Source organism: Musa acuminata, chromosome BXJ3-7, assembly GCF_036884655.1.
Source record: "Musa acuminata AAA Group cultivar baxijiao chromosome BXJ3-7, Cavendish_Baxijiao_AAA, whole genome shotgun sequence".
Lineage (NCBI taxonomy): Eukaryota > Viridiplantae > Streptophyta > Magnoliopsida > Zingiberales > Musaceae > Musa > Musa acuminata.
In genome coordinates this window covers 9,934,598-9,948,213 of record NC_088355.1, presented here as the reverse complement: position 1 = coordinate 9,948,213, position 13,616 = coordinate 9,934,598, and the positions used below count along the sequence as shown (strand labels likewise).

At 40.6% G+C, this 13,616-nt stretch overlaps 1 protein-coding gene across 2 annotated transcripts; it reads left to right on the top strand.

The window, feature by feature from the left end:
- The first annotated feature begins 285 nt into the window (after positions 1–285).
- Positions 286–10,416, top strand: LOC135642776 (protein argonaute PNH1-like). 2 transcript variants are annotated; one of them, XM_065159195.1, is made up of 23 exons: positions 286–425; positions 2,446–2,880; positions 2,967–3,175; positions 3,274–3,420; positions 3,507–3,640; positions 3,751–3,860; positions 4,206–4,312; positions 4,728–4,866; positions 4,953–5,069; positions 5,981–6,088; positions 6,199–6,270; positions 6,387–6,509; positions 6,661–6,820; positions 7,035–7,156; positions 7,265–7,318; positions 7,502–7,644; positions 8,044–8,106; positions 8,255–8,318; positions 8,395–8,530; positions 8,767–8,840; positions 8,919–9,013; positions 9,098–9,129; positions 10,059–10,416. In XM_065159195.1, exons 2-23 carry the CDS (start codon positions 2,482–2,484, stop codon positions 10,211–10,213), a joined length of 2,763 nt encoding a protein of 920 aa, XP_065015267.1. In that variant the 5' UTR covers positions 286–425; positions 2,446–2,481; the 3' UTR covers positions 10,214–10,416. The 2 variants fall into 2 exon arrangements, with proteins under 2 accessions (XP_065015267.1, XP_065015266.1); XM_065159194.1 differs by having other exon boundaries at positions 7,265–7,402.
- The last annotated feature ends 3,200 nt before the right edge of the window (positions 10,417–13,616 follow it).

Sequence of the window (13,616 nt, the reverse complement as noted above, 5' to 3'; positions counted from 1 at the left end):
CCCAATTCCGTCCCCAACCCTCCGCTTTTGAGCATTCTTTCCCTCCCACTCCACGGGCATTCCCGCTGCCGCTGCTGTTGCCCCCCGAGCTTCCTCGATCGCCCCGACCTCTCTCTCTCTCTTCTCGGTTTCATTAATGCCTTTCTCTCTTTCTTTCCTATTTTAGTAAAACGATGACACAGTGACGAGGGATGAGGAGAACAGAGCATATGTGGTGGCAGCACTGCCGAAAGCTTTGCTTTTGGCAACTCATGGCATCCGAGTTATTTTACTACTCTCGAGTGACATCAAAGCGTGAACTAAACCCTGCACAAAAATACAGAGAAGAAAAGGAAAGAAACAAAGCGATAGATTATTCCTGAGCGCAAGCTCCTGAAGCGGGGAATAGTTTTCGTCTTGTTGACTCTTCACGGTCATAGCAGCAGGTTTGTTTTAGTTTGCTTTTGCATTTCGATTTCTTTCTGCTGTGGTGTTTTGGAGGGTTGCACTGCTTAATTGTTTCTACCGATGACTTCTTGTACATATCTTTCCGGTGTTTGTAACTTGATTTCGTGATGCTCTGTAATCCATCACCGAGATCGCAGCTCAGACAGTCCTCTTGATCTATGTAGATCGATCTTCTATCATCTCCTGCTAATTTGGTTTTAGTTCGATGTCCGCCCTTTCTCACTCTTCACCTAGCTAAGATTTCTCCTTTTATTCCCGATTTCCATTCCATTCTTTTCCTTCGATTTCGACCTCTGCTGCCTCGCCTCGGAGGAGGAGATCTTTTATCGGAGGGGCGGAAGACATCGGTAGTGTATGCCAGTGCTTGCAGAGGAACAGTAGTCAGTAAACAAGACGAAAGAGTAGAGAAACAACTATGCCAGCTTCCGGTGGTGATGGTTGTAGGCGCGAGGCTGCAACTCATTTCTCGGCTGTCATATACACCGAGCATGTCGCAAGTAATGTGCGAGTGAAGCACAGGGTTTCTTCCGTGGCCCCTTAAATAGTCATCACGTCTTCTCTGTCTCTCTCCCTTCCTCTCCTTGCCCCCAGCAAGAAAACAACCATTGCACATGATTGCTCCCTGCTGCGTAGCCCTTCGTCTTTTTCCTCACGTAATTTCTTCGAAAGACCATTAATTTCCCCCCTTCTTTTCGCATAAAAATAAGAAGCCCGAAGAGATCCATCTCCCCGCTTTATCATCTTCATGGTATCAATTGCTTTGATTTGTTTTGTCTTCTGAGGGAATGGACTCACCTGATTGGCCGTCGGAGCGCATGCAATGCGGTAGTTCGTGCTGCATGCTTTCATGCTCTGTTGTTCATCCTCATCGTTTTCTTTTCTCTTTCTCCTTGCTCTAATTAAGTGATTGGATTGCACTAAATCCGAAGGACTCGGACAACGTTGAAGGCAATTAGCTGATTTGAAATCTTACCTTGGCCCGATCAGTGTTCCTAATCACTTTCACCCAAATCCGAGGATACCTACTAGAACGAGCCTTGCACTTACACTTCACAAGTTACAGAATAATTAGAACGGAGAATTATTACCACCTCTGTTGGCTTCTGAATTCCCTCGCAGCTCTTTACCTTTCCTTCCCCTTGTGAAGTTGGTTGATCCTGAAACGATGCTCGGTCCCCGCGCTACGCAACCCTTTTCCTTTTTCCTGCTCTCTCTTCTCTCGCCGTGGTCAAACAAGGTGGAAGAAGTGGCCTTCTGCAGGCCACAGTTAATCCATCGAGTAGTGAGTGCAAACTCTTGCCCACCACCGCTGTAACACTCCGACACATCTGCTCAACGCCTGCGGCTGCTATAGCTACTACTGATACTGATGCTCCGCTTTGTCCCATGGCCTGTTTGGGGAAGAGCGAAGCTTGTCCTTGTTACCACTATTGCGTAGCCTAAATCCGAGCCCACCAGGCCACCAAAAAAGTTTGAAGTCCCTCGCATGACGACACACCTTAGCGACGGTGTGTAATACTGTCTTCCTTGCCGTAGATCCTTCTGATACGTTTGAATTCATTGCAAGAACGAGGTCCGCAGAGGGGTTTCAACCTCTAAACGTGGCTTTTGATGGTATTAGGGAGGAACAGGCCAGGCTTATGTACGGTGAGGAAACAGGTGGTGTCTACATTAGCAAAACAGTAGCGGCCAGCAGCAGCTACGACATTGTGAGGTTCAACATTGAGCTTACGACATAAAGCCTGTTGTTAGCCTTCCTACAGCCTTCGAATTCTACGTTGATTTATCATCTCTTCTTCCCGTTACCAAGGGAGATTGCTCATTAATGTTGTACCCAAAAGTCCAAAAAAAAATTCTCTACAGCCGTACCTCTGTGGAAGATGTCAATGCTTTGATCCATGCCTATCTCTGCTAGCTATCACTGTAAAAAAGCCAGCCAAACACCCTCCTGTCTAAACCTTCTGCTCCTCTGCCTTGTCTTTCCTCTGTTGTCCATAGAATAGATGCTCATAGCTGGATAGAGGTGGCCGAGCCATGCTGGCAGTAGTAGAGACAGAGCGCAGCTGCTTCCATCGGTCGACGTACACTGGTGAGATGCCCGTCCGGCAGATGGCCAAGGACCCTAAGGGGGAGAAGTCTTTCATCTCAAAGAAACCCTTGCAGAACTGCATGAACCAGCAGAAGCTCCACGGCGGGTGCCCACTACCGGAAATGAAGAAGAACATGGAACGGAGGCGAGGACGAAGAAAGGGGAAAACCGACGTGGATCCGGCGACGGAAATAGAAACGGGACTAAGCATTGGCCCCCCTGTCTCGAGCAAAGGTATCTTCTTCTGCCGGCGGCCGGGGTTTGGACAGGTGGGTTCCAGGTGCATTGTCAAGGCCAATCATTTCCTTGCCGAGTTGACCAACAAGGATTTGATTCAGTACGATGTAAGTATAAGATTGTCAAATCAGTGACCTGTTAGTCAATGTTAGAATCTTATCATCATTGGAATCGTAATTATCGGTGGTCACAGGTCACAATTACGCCAGAGGTGAGCTCCCGAATTATGAACAGAGCCATCATGTCCGAATTAGTGAGACTGTACCGAGAGATTGAGTTGGGCATGAAGCTTCCTGCTTATGATGGAAGGAAGAGCCTCTACACAGCTGGGTATTTGCCTTTCAATTCAAAGGAGTTCGTCGTAAAGCTTGTAGAGGAGGATGGCAGGATAGGGATTGCAAGGTCGGGCTCTTTTCTTTATCTTCATGCTTCTTGTTCCTGTACGTATGCTTGCAAATGTTCTGTAAAGGAGCTTAGAAGTTTAAACTTTTCCATTGAAGAGAGAAGGAATACAGAGTAGCGATCAAGTTTGTAGCTCGAGCAGAGATTTACCATTTGCAGCAGCTTATAGCTGGGAGGCAGACTGATGCACCTCAGGAAGCCCTGCAGGTTCTCGATATTGTTCTGAGGGAATTGTCGAACCAGAGGTGCCTTTTATTTAAAGGAAAAAGATTATCTATCATTATTTAGCTTGTGAACAATTCGTGATTGTTCTGTATAAAGTGTTTTCCAGGTACATACCTGTTGGGAGATCGTTCTATTCTCCGGATATCAGGAAACCACAATGGCTGGGTGATGGTTTACAGTCATGGTGTGGTTTCTATCAGAGTATTAGACCTACACAGATGGGACTATCTCTAAATATTGGTAGGACTTGTGTGTCTGTTCCTCGTATGATGGTCATCATCAACACATGTTATTCTATCCATCGCTTCATTCCATTTCTCTTGATTAATTATATTGCGTTTTACCATCAGATATGTCCTCCACGGCTTTCATCGAACCACTTCCTGTGATGGAATTTGCAGCTCAGATCCTGGGAAAGGATGTACTGTCGAAGCCTTTGTCAGATGCTGAGTGTATCAAGGTATATTGATATGATATGTAGGACAAAAATTCCAGTCTGCTAGATGGTTTTGCTCAGAAAATTATTGTTATTTTTCTTTTGAATATAAAAGCTTGGATGTCAATCTGCAAGAATGTAGCTACTTTTATTTTCTTTATACCTCACCACTAATTTCTTAAATTTTGAGGCTGTATACAGTCTGCTTTCAATCAATTTTCTGGTGTGAGATGATTATTGACAATTTATCAAGCTTTATATCATTTTTACCTACTACCATATTTGATATTGAGTATAAAATATATGGTGATTTTGTATCACTTTTATGCTATGCTAGTGGCACTCATGTGATTTACTTATGTTGAATAGATTAAAAAGGCTTTGAGAGGAGTGAAAGTCGAAGTCACTCATAGAGAAAATGTGAGGCGAAAATATCGAATTTCAGGGCTGACCTCCCAACCGACTCGTGAATTGATGTAAGAGTTATATTTGGATATTATTGTTTGTACTAATTTGATTTACTAATAAACTGCATTCTGATCAAAGGATCTCGGAGTAACTTGTATGGTGAATCATAGCATCTATAGCAAACATATTTATTGAAGATACGCACATCACGCAACATACTGAAAACTTGAATAAATCCTATCGTCACAATAACTTGGTTACCCAATAAAAGAATAATCTGGCTGACAAATATGATATAATAAGTTTATTCTTCGAGTTAGTAATCTTAACTAAGCATGTGTTACACACATAGTTCACGTTTATTTATATGTGGTATTATTTTGTATCAGTGTTTGCCTAAAATGCTGTTCTTGTTAATCATTTTATCTGGAAATAGGAGTCCTCTTTACTTCTTCTCAAGATTTTAATCTTCCCTTTCTACAGTTTTCCAGTCGATGAGCAAATGAATATGAAATCTGTGGTTGAGTACTTCAAAGAGATGTATGGGTTCACAATTCAGCACTCTCATCTTCCATGTCTACAAGTGGGAAATCAGAAGAAAGCAAATTATTTGCCAATGGAGGTGAGCCTTATACTTGTAGTAGTGCAATCCATTAACCAATTAATTTTAAGAACAATTTGACATGCAATTTGAAATGTAATATACAGGCTTGCAAGATAGTTGAGGGTCAAAGATACACAAAGAGGTTGAACGATAAGCAAATTACTTCACTTCTAAAAGTTACATGCCAGAGACCCAGAGAACAGGAAAAGGACATTTTGCAGGTCTAGTATCTACCCTGGTTTTATGGAATAACCATGTCAAAGGCCCACATTTGACACTTTGATTTGCTTTCCACTTTCATGTCTATGCCATGAACTAGGTGTAATGGGCCATTTCTTGCATAGAATTGTCATGGAATGCTGCTTAGTTTCCTCTCACCTCTTACAAAAATGATCATTATGTAGTATCATCTCTTGTTCGCTTGCAAGATATTGTACTTATTTTGCAATGAGGCTATACATGTTTAAGTTGCTTTGCAATATTTAATTCCCATGACAGAAAGTTGTCTACTGGTCTATGTCCAGAGTCCTAGCTGAATTAATTCGGGACTGGTTTTGCTGATCTATGACAATCTAAGGAACTGAGATACATGATTTTCTTCTTCTTGAATATTATAAGTACCAATATATCTTTAATTTATGTAGCCAGTATAGAATACCAAATTGATTCTATGTTGGAACTTAAAAAAGAATGACTGTGGCCATTAGGCAGTCTAGCCAGTTAAAGCACCGACTGAGGACAACCTAGGCACTTCCATCTCCTTGGTCCTACAAATAGAACTCTTTGTATCATGATGACACACATCATCTTTGGTGAAAGTGAGAGTTTTTGGACCTGAATTTGCCAAAGTCACATTCGCTGTGGTTGCTGAGGCCAGTCTATAACCATCTGCTCCCCGATAGAATCCTGTCTTGTACCTGAGGATCCTATCATCTCAGTTTGGTGGGACAACAATGTTATAACTAGCAATTAACTTTGTTTTTTGAATATACTGCCTTCCAAAAAATAATGTGCTCCTATTTTAAATTGTCGATTCATTATGCTTTCATGAAATATTTGTAATTGATGCTCACGAACTAGTATGTATATTCGGTGCCCAAATTGTAATGGGTTGTTAATTCACTATTTTCAGACAGTTATTCAAAATGAGTATGAACAAGATCCATATGCAAACGAGTTTGGTATCAACGTTAGCTCCAAGCTAACCTCGGTAGAAGCGAGAGTTCTGCCTGCTCCATGGGTAATTGTGAATATCATATAGTGGAATGAAAAAGCTATCTACTGGTTTACTTCATATTGTATCATCAATGCTATGCTGATGTACATATCTACTTAATTTGCTTTGTAAAGCTAAAATATCATGACACTGGAAAAGAGAAACAGTGTTTACCTCATGTTGGTCAGTGGAATATGATGAACAAGGTAATTGCTGCTAATTCAGAATTGGCAGATATCTATCTTCTCAGAGTAATAAATTAACTAGTATGGAATGCAGATATTCATATTTATGTCCACTGAAACCTGCCATTTCAATGCAGAAAGTGATTAATGGATGCACAATAAATCATTGGGCCTGTATTAACTTCTCAAGAGGTGTTCAAGAAAACACGGCTTTTGGTTTTTGTCAAGAGCTAGCACAAATGTGCCAAATATCTGGCATGGTAATCTTTCCATGATCTTGGTAGACCATTTTATCTTGAGAAAAATAAGTCAAATGTGCTTCAGTACATCAAGTCGATGAGAGATTTACTAGCTTTTACCCAATTTATTTCATAGAGCACTGTAACTAATTACATGGTTTGCATGTTTCAGAAATTCAATTGTGAACCAGTAATACCAGTCTACTCTGCAAAGCCAGAGCAAGTGGAGAAGGCTCTTAAACATGTATACAGTGCAGCAATGAACAAACTCAAAGGAAAAGAGCTTGAGTTACTTATTGCCATCCTTCCAGACAACAATGGCTCTTTATATGGTATGTCTGCATTTCACATTTTTCATCATCTGTCTCCACTAGAGATTATACATGATAATTTTGGTGCTTGCTCTTGTTAAAGTTTGATGCTTTTATACCCTCCTCATCCAAAACAGCTGTTATTTATTAAGCTTCTTCATTTCGTATAATTCAGAATCTTTATAATAGTGACTGCAAATCTCTTTTTTGATCATTTTGTTTCTTTTTTTATAAGGTGATCTTAAACGAATATGTGAAACTGATCTGGGATTAATATCCCAATGCTGCTTAACAAAGCATGTGTTTAAAACTGGCAAACAGTATCTGGCAAATGTCTCACTCAAAATTAATGTGAAGGTAAGTGCTGCACTTCATAGTTTGATTTTGTCCTTGGAAGAGTCAGTCTCCTATGTACTTCAAAAGTTTCAAGCTGCTTAGGGAATATTTTCTCTGTGGCTTGTGCAGATGGGAGGAAGAAATACAGTCCTTTTAGATGCTATAAGTTGGAGAATTCCATTGGTCAGTGATATACCAACCATAATATTTGGAGCAGATGTCACTCATCCTGAAACTGGAGAGGATTCTGGTCCATCAATTGCTGCTGTACCAATAGATCTGCCTAACTTCTTGAAGTTTAAACACATGCCACCTACTTGTCGTGATGTCAATTCCTTTCTCTATCTAAATTTCTTGTGATTTCAGGTTGTTGCGTCCCAGGATTGGCCTGAGGTCACAAAATATGCTGGACTTGTGTGTGCTCAGGCTCATCGACAAGAACTCATTCAGGATCTATTCAAGACATGGAATGATCCTCAGCGGGGTACTGTTACTGGTGGCATGATCAGGTTTTCTTTACCTTCCTGCCAAGATGACCTCTTCCACATTTGGAGCATGGTTTCATGGGGTTGTTCGTTAATGGCTAGTTGTCGCTTATATCCATAATGCAATAAATTTTAGCATTTGCAGCCCAACTACTCTGTCACAAGTATTCTTTGTAGTAGATAACCTGTATGCAACTTGGAATTAAATATTTTGTTGAAAGTTCATGTTCTTCACTAAGATTTGTCTTCTCTATCCTATATGCTAAACGGCAAGTGATTGACATGGACATTGATATTGTAGTGTCGACTTTGTCAAACTTCTGATTCATCAACAAGAATGCCATTTTTTCCTGAACTTTATACCTGTAAAATGGAAATGTTTCAATCTGTCTGCATTGAGATGTTTCTATTCAATTTCTACAGGGAACTTCTAATATCTTTCAGAAAAGCAACAGGACAGAAACCATTGAGGATAATCTTCTATAGGTGCTATCTTCTGTTATGCGATTTCATTTAAGCAATTCTTTTGGATATAAATTGTTAAGCAGTGAACTCATTGCTCCTCTATTGCCATTGTTTTATATATCACCATAACTTACATTTTGTTTTCTTGCTTCCTTCAATCTTCTTGCAGGGATGGAGTAAGCGAAGGACAATTTTACCAAGTTCTATTGCACGAAGTAGATGCTATTCGAAAGGTCGATATGATCCTCATCTTTTACGACATAACTATTTGTGCCTTATTAGTGTTTCTCACTAACTCACTTTTTGTAGGCATGTGCATCTTTAGAACCAAATTATCAGCCTCCTGTGACTTTTGTGGTGGTACAGAAGCGTCATCATACGAGACTATTTGCTAACAACCACAAGGATCGGAGTAGCACAGACAAGAGCGGCAATATCCTACCTGGTAACCGTTGTTCAACTTATTTTTTACTTGATCATTGGAGATGTTGAATCATTATATTAAGTTAACACTTGAATGTTGTCAATGTTCCATTAAGAATGAGTTTCTGAAAGTTCTAAACCATTCTAGTCAATAGGGAATAGTGTAACTATGACTTTCCTTTCAAATATCGGTCAGAAGAATCCAGACCCTTGCTGTGCTCATGGAACTATTGTCTCACCAATGGTTTTTTGTGGCAGGTACCGTGGTTGATTCTAAGATTTGTCATCCTACCGAATTCGACTTCTATCTCTGCAGTCATTCTGGGATCCAGGTTTGGTCATGACATTCCTTAGCAACATGTTAATTTCATTGGTTATATTAACATGTGTGTGACCAACTGGATTGACAGGGTACGAGTCGGCCAGCGCATTACCATGTACTGTGGGATGAGAACAATTTCACGGCCGACGAGATGCAGATCCTGACAAATAACCTCTGTTACACGTAAAGAGACACTTGTAACAAATTTTACTGCATATATTACATGCAAGCTTTTCTTTTTTATATAAGGTTAGTGTGTGTTTGCAGGTATGCTCGGTGCACTCGTTCTGTCTCAGTTGGTATGTTCTACTCTTAAATGATGCAAAAGTTTCTCATTTTTTGGTAGAATGTGGACCAACATATGCTATGTGGTTATATGCATCTTTCTTGCCTCATGCTTTGGCACTTCAACCGATGACCAAATATATGTTTGGGTGCTTTTTAAGAAGCAATTTCAGTATTTTCATGCATGATTTCTAAAGTGATAGCTGAAGCTAATCTGTATGATCCATCAGCCATAAGTATCAGATTTAAGAATATGTGCACGTCTATAATCAGAATCTCCACCACAAATCTTTGAACATTTGGTGTAGAAGAAGAGACTAAAATACCATAAGTATCAGATTTAACATATGCTATGTGGTTATATGCAACTTTCTTGCCTCATGCTTTGGCACTTCAACCGATGACCAAATATATGTTTGGGTGCTTTTTAAGAAGCAATTTCAGTATTTTCATGCATGATTTCTAAAGTGATAACTGAAGCTAATCTGTATGATCCATCAGCCATAAGTATCAGATTTAAGAATATGTGCACGTCTATAATCGGAACCTCCACCACAAATCTTTGAACATTTGGTGTAGAAGAAGAGACTAAAATTCCATAAGTCTCAGATTTAACATATGCTATGTGGTTATATGCATCTTTCTTGCCTCATGCTTTGGTAACCAAAGACCAAATATATGTTTGGGCGCTTTTTAAGAAGCAATTTCAGCATTTTCATGCATGATTTCTAAAGTGATAGCTGAAGCTAATCTGTATGATCCATCAGCCATTAGTATCAGATTTAAGAATATGTGTACATCTATAATCGGAACCTCCACCACAAATCTTTGAACATTTGGTGTAGAAGAAGAGACTAAAATACCTTAAGTATCAGATTTAACAGCTGCTTCTGTAAATTTTGCTTGAGATTTCTGAGTCTTTCCTCTCTTTTGATTGGAGCAGTGCCACCCGCATATTATGCTCATCTAGCTGCATTCAGAGCCCGGTTCTATATGGATCCAAATATATCAGAGAATTCGCCGACACCAACCATGGGCTCTGTGAAACCTCTGCCTGCATTAAAAGAGAAGGTGAAGCAAGTGATGTTCTACTGCTGAGGCAGAAAGCAGGAGAATTACTTGTACATCAATGTTGCATTTACAGTGTAGAGGAGAGCAGTTCATCACAGTTTTCCGACAGAATGGAAATTGCCAACAAAGCTGAATGAAGTGCACCATCCATACTCTGTACAGTTATTAGATCAGAAATGACTACTACATCTTCCATATCAAATACAAGCTTAGGCCAAGGGGTTTACATTGTTCCAGACATGTACCTACTTATAAAGGTGTCTATGTATATGCCAAGTAAGCTATCCTCTTTCTTGTGCTTATAGGAATATGGTTTGTCTTTCCATCATGAATCTCATTCTGCTATAGAAAGGGATTTCTATGTTACCTATTGAAAGTTTTAACGGGCGTCCTGTTTCGGACTTCTTTTAGTTCTTGTTAGATTTTGTGACTCAATAATTTAAGATAAGATATATATTAAATATCTAATTAGATTTTGATTAGAGTTAATAATCAATAAAAAGGAAGTTCATATCTTATGAAAGTATGAAGATAGTAGGAGTAGCTTTGACATCAAAAGTATTGATTGTGATACTAGTTTCCAATCCTGACAGCTCTAATATCAATTATTAGTATAAATTATAGGACTATGATCAACACCGAAGAGGTCGTAAACCTATAGGACTATGATCGATAAGGCGGACAGGACCACTATGATCGGATAAGGTAGAGAGAAAAAAATCTCAGATCCTTCTATCGATATTATCTTTTAAGATTTTTTTTTAAGGTATTATGTACTTAATTTCTGTTGCCATTAATTTTGAATCCAATTGTATCAGTGGTGTATCAGACAGACATGGGCGGTGAAAAGGTGTGGTGGTTGGTTCGGGGATTAGATGAGGCTACATGTGCTGCTACCCTATCACGGGGCCGGACGATGAGCCCAAGGCCACATGCATGGAGGACCCACTTATGGCTTCCTGTACAATTAAACGAAGCCCGAGTTGAGCAGGTGAAGGCATTGCATTAATGGCAACGGCATTCGTGGTGGGGAAGGAGGGCAAGTGTTGTGGCTCGGGACAGACTTGGGTAGGACGAAGACCAGCTAACCAGCCGCCAATCCCTGCGAAACCACCGCATCCTGCCATGGACCCCACCCCACCCCCACCGAACCAAGTCATTGTCTCCACGTGCCCGCATTTATGCTTGCGAAGCAGCAGCGGATTCTCGCGTGTGAGGTCAGGGTAGGATATACGTTGACTAGCTCTACGTACGTACGAGAGATGGGTTGCCGTCTTTCACGTCTCATGGTTCCTACTTGGGCACAAAGGACGTCTACTTCGGCCTCATACCTCGACAGTCGTTTGAATTTTATCTTCAAAACATTACTATAATTATGACTAATGATGCTGACAATTTGATGGGACCAAATGTTGACCTCCTATAGATGAATTCATGTGCTTCTTAGATCATTGGAAGAAGGAAGGCATGCGAAGGTGCGGACGTCGGCCCTTCCATCTGCAAGTCCCATCCTAATTGCCTCCAGATCATGGCAATTTGCCAGCAGTGCTATCTGACTTCTTTAAACTTAATAGTGGTCCTAATTGCATAAAGAAATTAGCATCACATAATATATTAGACAGGCCATGAAAGATAGATAGATAGCCCTTACGACTTTCTTGAAGATTTGGCATCAAGATCCGTTGATCGATCAGTGAAGTCCTCCAATTGATTATTATTACTTCTCCTTGTCAAATCATAGGGTAGCTCGCTATAAATGCGGGAAAGATCTTAGCTGGAGAACAAGAAAGGAAAATGCCAAAAGTGGACCCTATGACGCATTTCTGACTGAATGCAAGCTAATGATTACTTCATTAGTAACAATAACAAGACGTTTCAATCGTGTGGAATCACCGGTGAGGAACGATGAACGGGGTTACGGTAAGGAACGAAAAGTAAGTCAAAGCTACCAATGGCCACGAGTCCTGAGGAGAGTTATGGGTAGATTGTGGGCAGAAGTACCATAGGTTACGCTGTCGTCGTATCTGAAACACCGAGTGGAAACACGAGAAGCAAGTACTGGAGGTTGAGCACAACCAGACCGAGCAGTACGATTACTGACATCGATCTACTTGAGTCTATTATATGTCAAATGTGAATTCTGCATTCCGGATTTCCTAAACATGGACCAAAAACGTGAAATGATACAGGTGGTGGAGCAAGCAGACTTAATTTTCACCAGATAGTATTAGCATAGCGATAGGTGTTGTTTTGTCAGATCGCTTCTTCGTGTTGTCATATGAATAAATAAAATGAACGGACGACTGACTGTCTCGACGCCTCTCTTCCGACACTCAAGTCGGAGAAGATTTCTTTACGAGGTATAGATCCCAATCTTTTGGACTCCGTAAGAAAGAAAAGAAGCTGAGGATGAGGTTTCTTTCTTTTATTTGTGTCTCTCTCTGGCCTCTCTTTTATTGTCGTGTTGTCCTGTAAAGGTCGGAGCATGATGTACTGTCGATGAGGATTTCATGAAGCTACGCGGGACATGAATCACGTTGTTTATTTTGGGATAGTTAATTACGGTCGCGAGATGTGATTGCAATAAACAGATCGATGGCTAGTCTCCTTTTACACTAATTGTGGAACCGGCGAGACTTGTCGACATTGCAATTTGCATGAGAGCTTGATCTTGTTAAAATAATAGTATACGTCGACAGGAGGAACAATATAGTAGTAGTATGTGAGCACGTAGCATGCAGAAGAATTTACTCTCATCACAAAGGTATAACTCATTAAAGTTGTGTTGATTAAACACAAGGTTAATGATGGAGGAGACGACATATATCATAGAAATCCATCATCATCCATCCACATCCCGTCGCCCACTTCCGTTTTCTCCCTGCTGCCAGGATCTCATCTTAACCGAAATTTAGGCCAAAAGGGACGGCATAGAGCTGCATTGTCAGAGCTCCATTTTCATCACCCTGTATCAGTGAATCTCCTGAAGATGATGAACACACAACTTGACACTCCCGGACAAAGCTTTTTGTACAATTATTTATTGCCATGTGACCTGCAACAACAACCTTACAAGGCAACGAGACAACGTCGGGGACCCTTGTCATTATCACTATTAATTATTCCCAAACAAAAATTTTTGCTTCTGGAATAATCCTAAAACTTGTATATGAATGAGAGAAGGCATTACATGGATTCGTAAGAGGGTCGGGCCATGGATACTTCGCTTTCATATAGAAATAATCTCACTTCTCGGGCAGTATCTGTTTGAGGACTAGGGATAATTAAACTGGTTGGTAGAGAACGAACCCATCAAACATGTTCGAGATGAGTAGTGCGCCTGCGGGTCACGTCGGAAAGGTTTCTGGTGGTGGTGATAAGACAGGTGACATCACCCACCACTCGGTCCGGGAAGTAATAATACTGAGGC

Coding starts and splice junctions, on each gene's coding strand:
- LOC135642776 (XM_065159194.1), top strand. CDS start 2,482: ATGCTGGCAGTAGTAGAGACAGAGCGCAGCTGCTTCCATCGGTCGACG. Junction 7,403..7,501: donor CTGGTCCATCAATTGCTGCT/GTACCAATAGAT, acceptor TTGTGATTTCAG/GTTGTTGCGTCCCAGGATTG. Junction 8,841..8,918: donor GCAGTCATTCTGGGATCCAG/GTTTGGTCATGA, acceptor CTGGATTGACAG/GGTACGAGTCGGCCAGCGCA.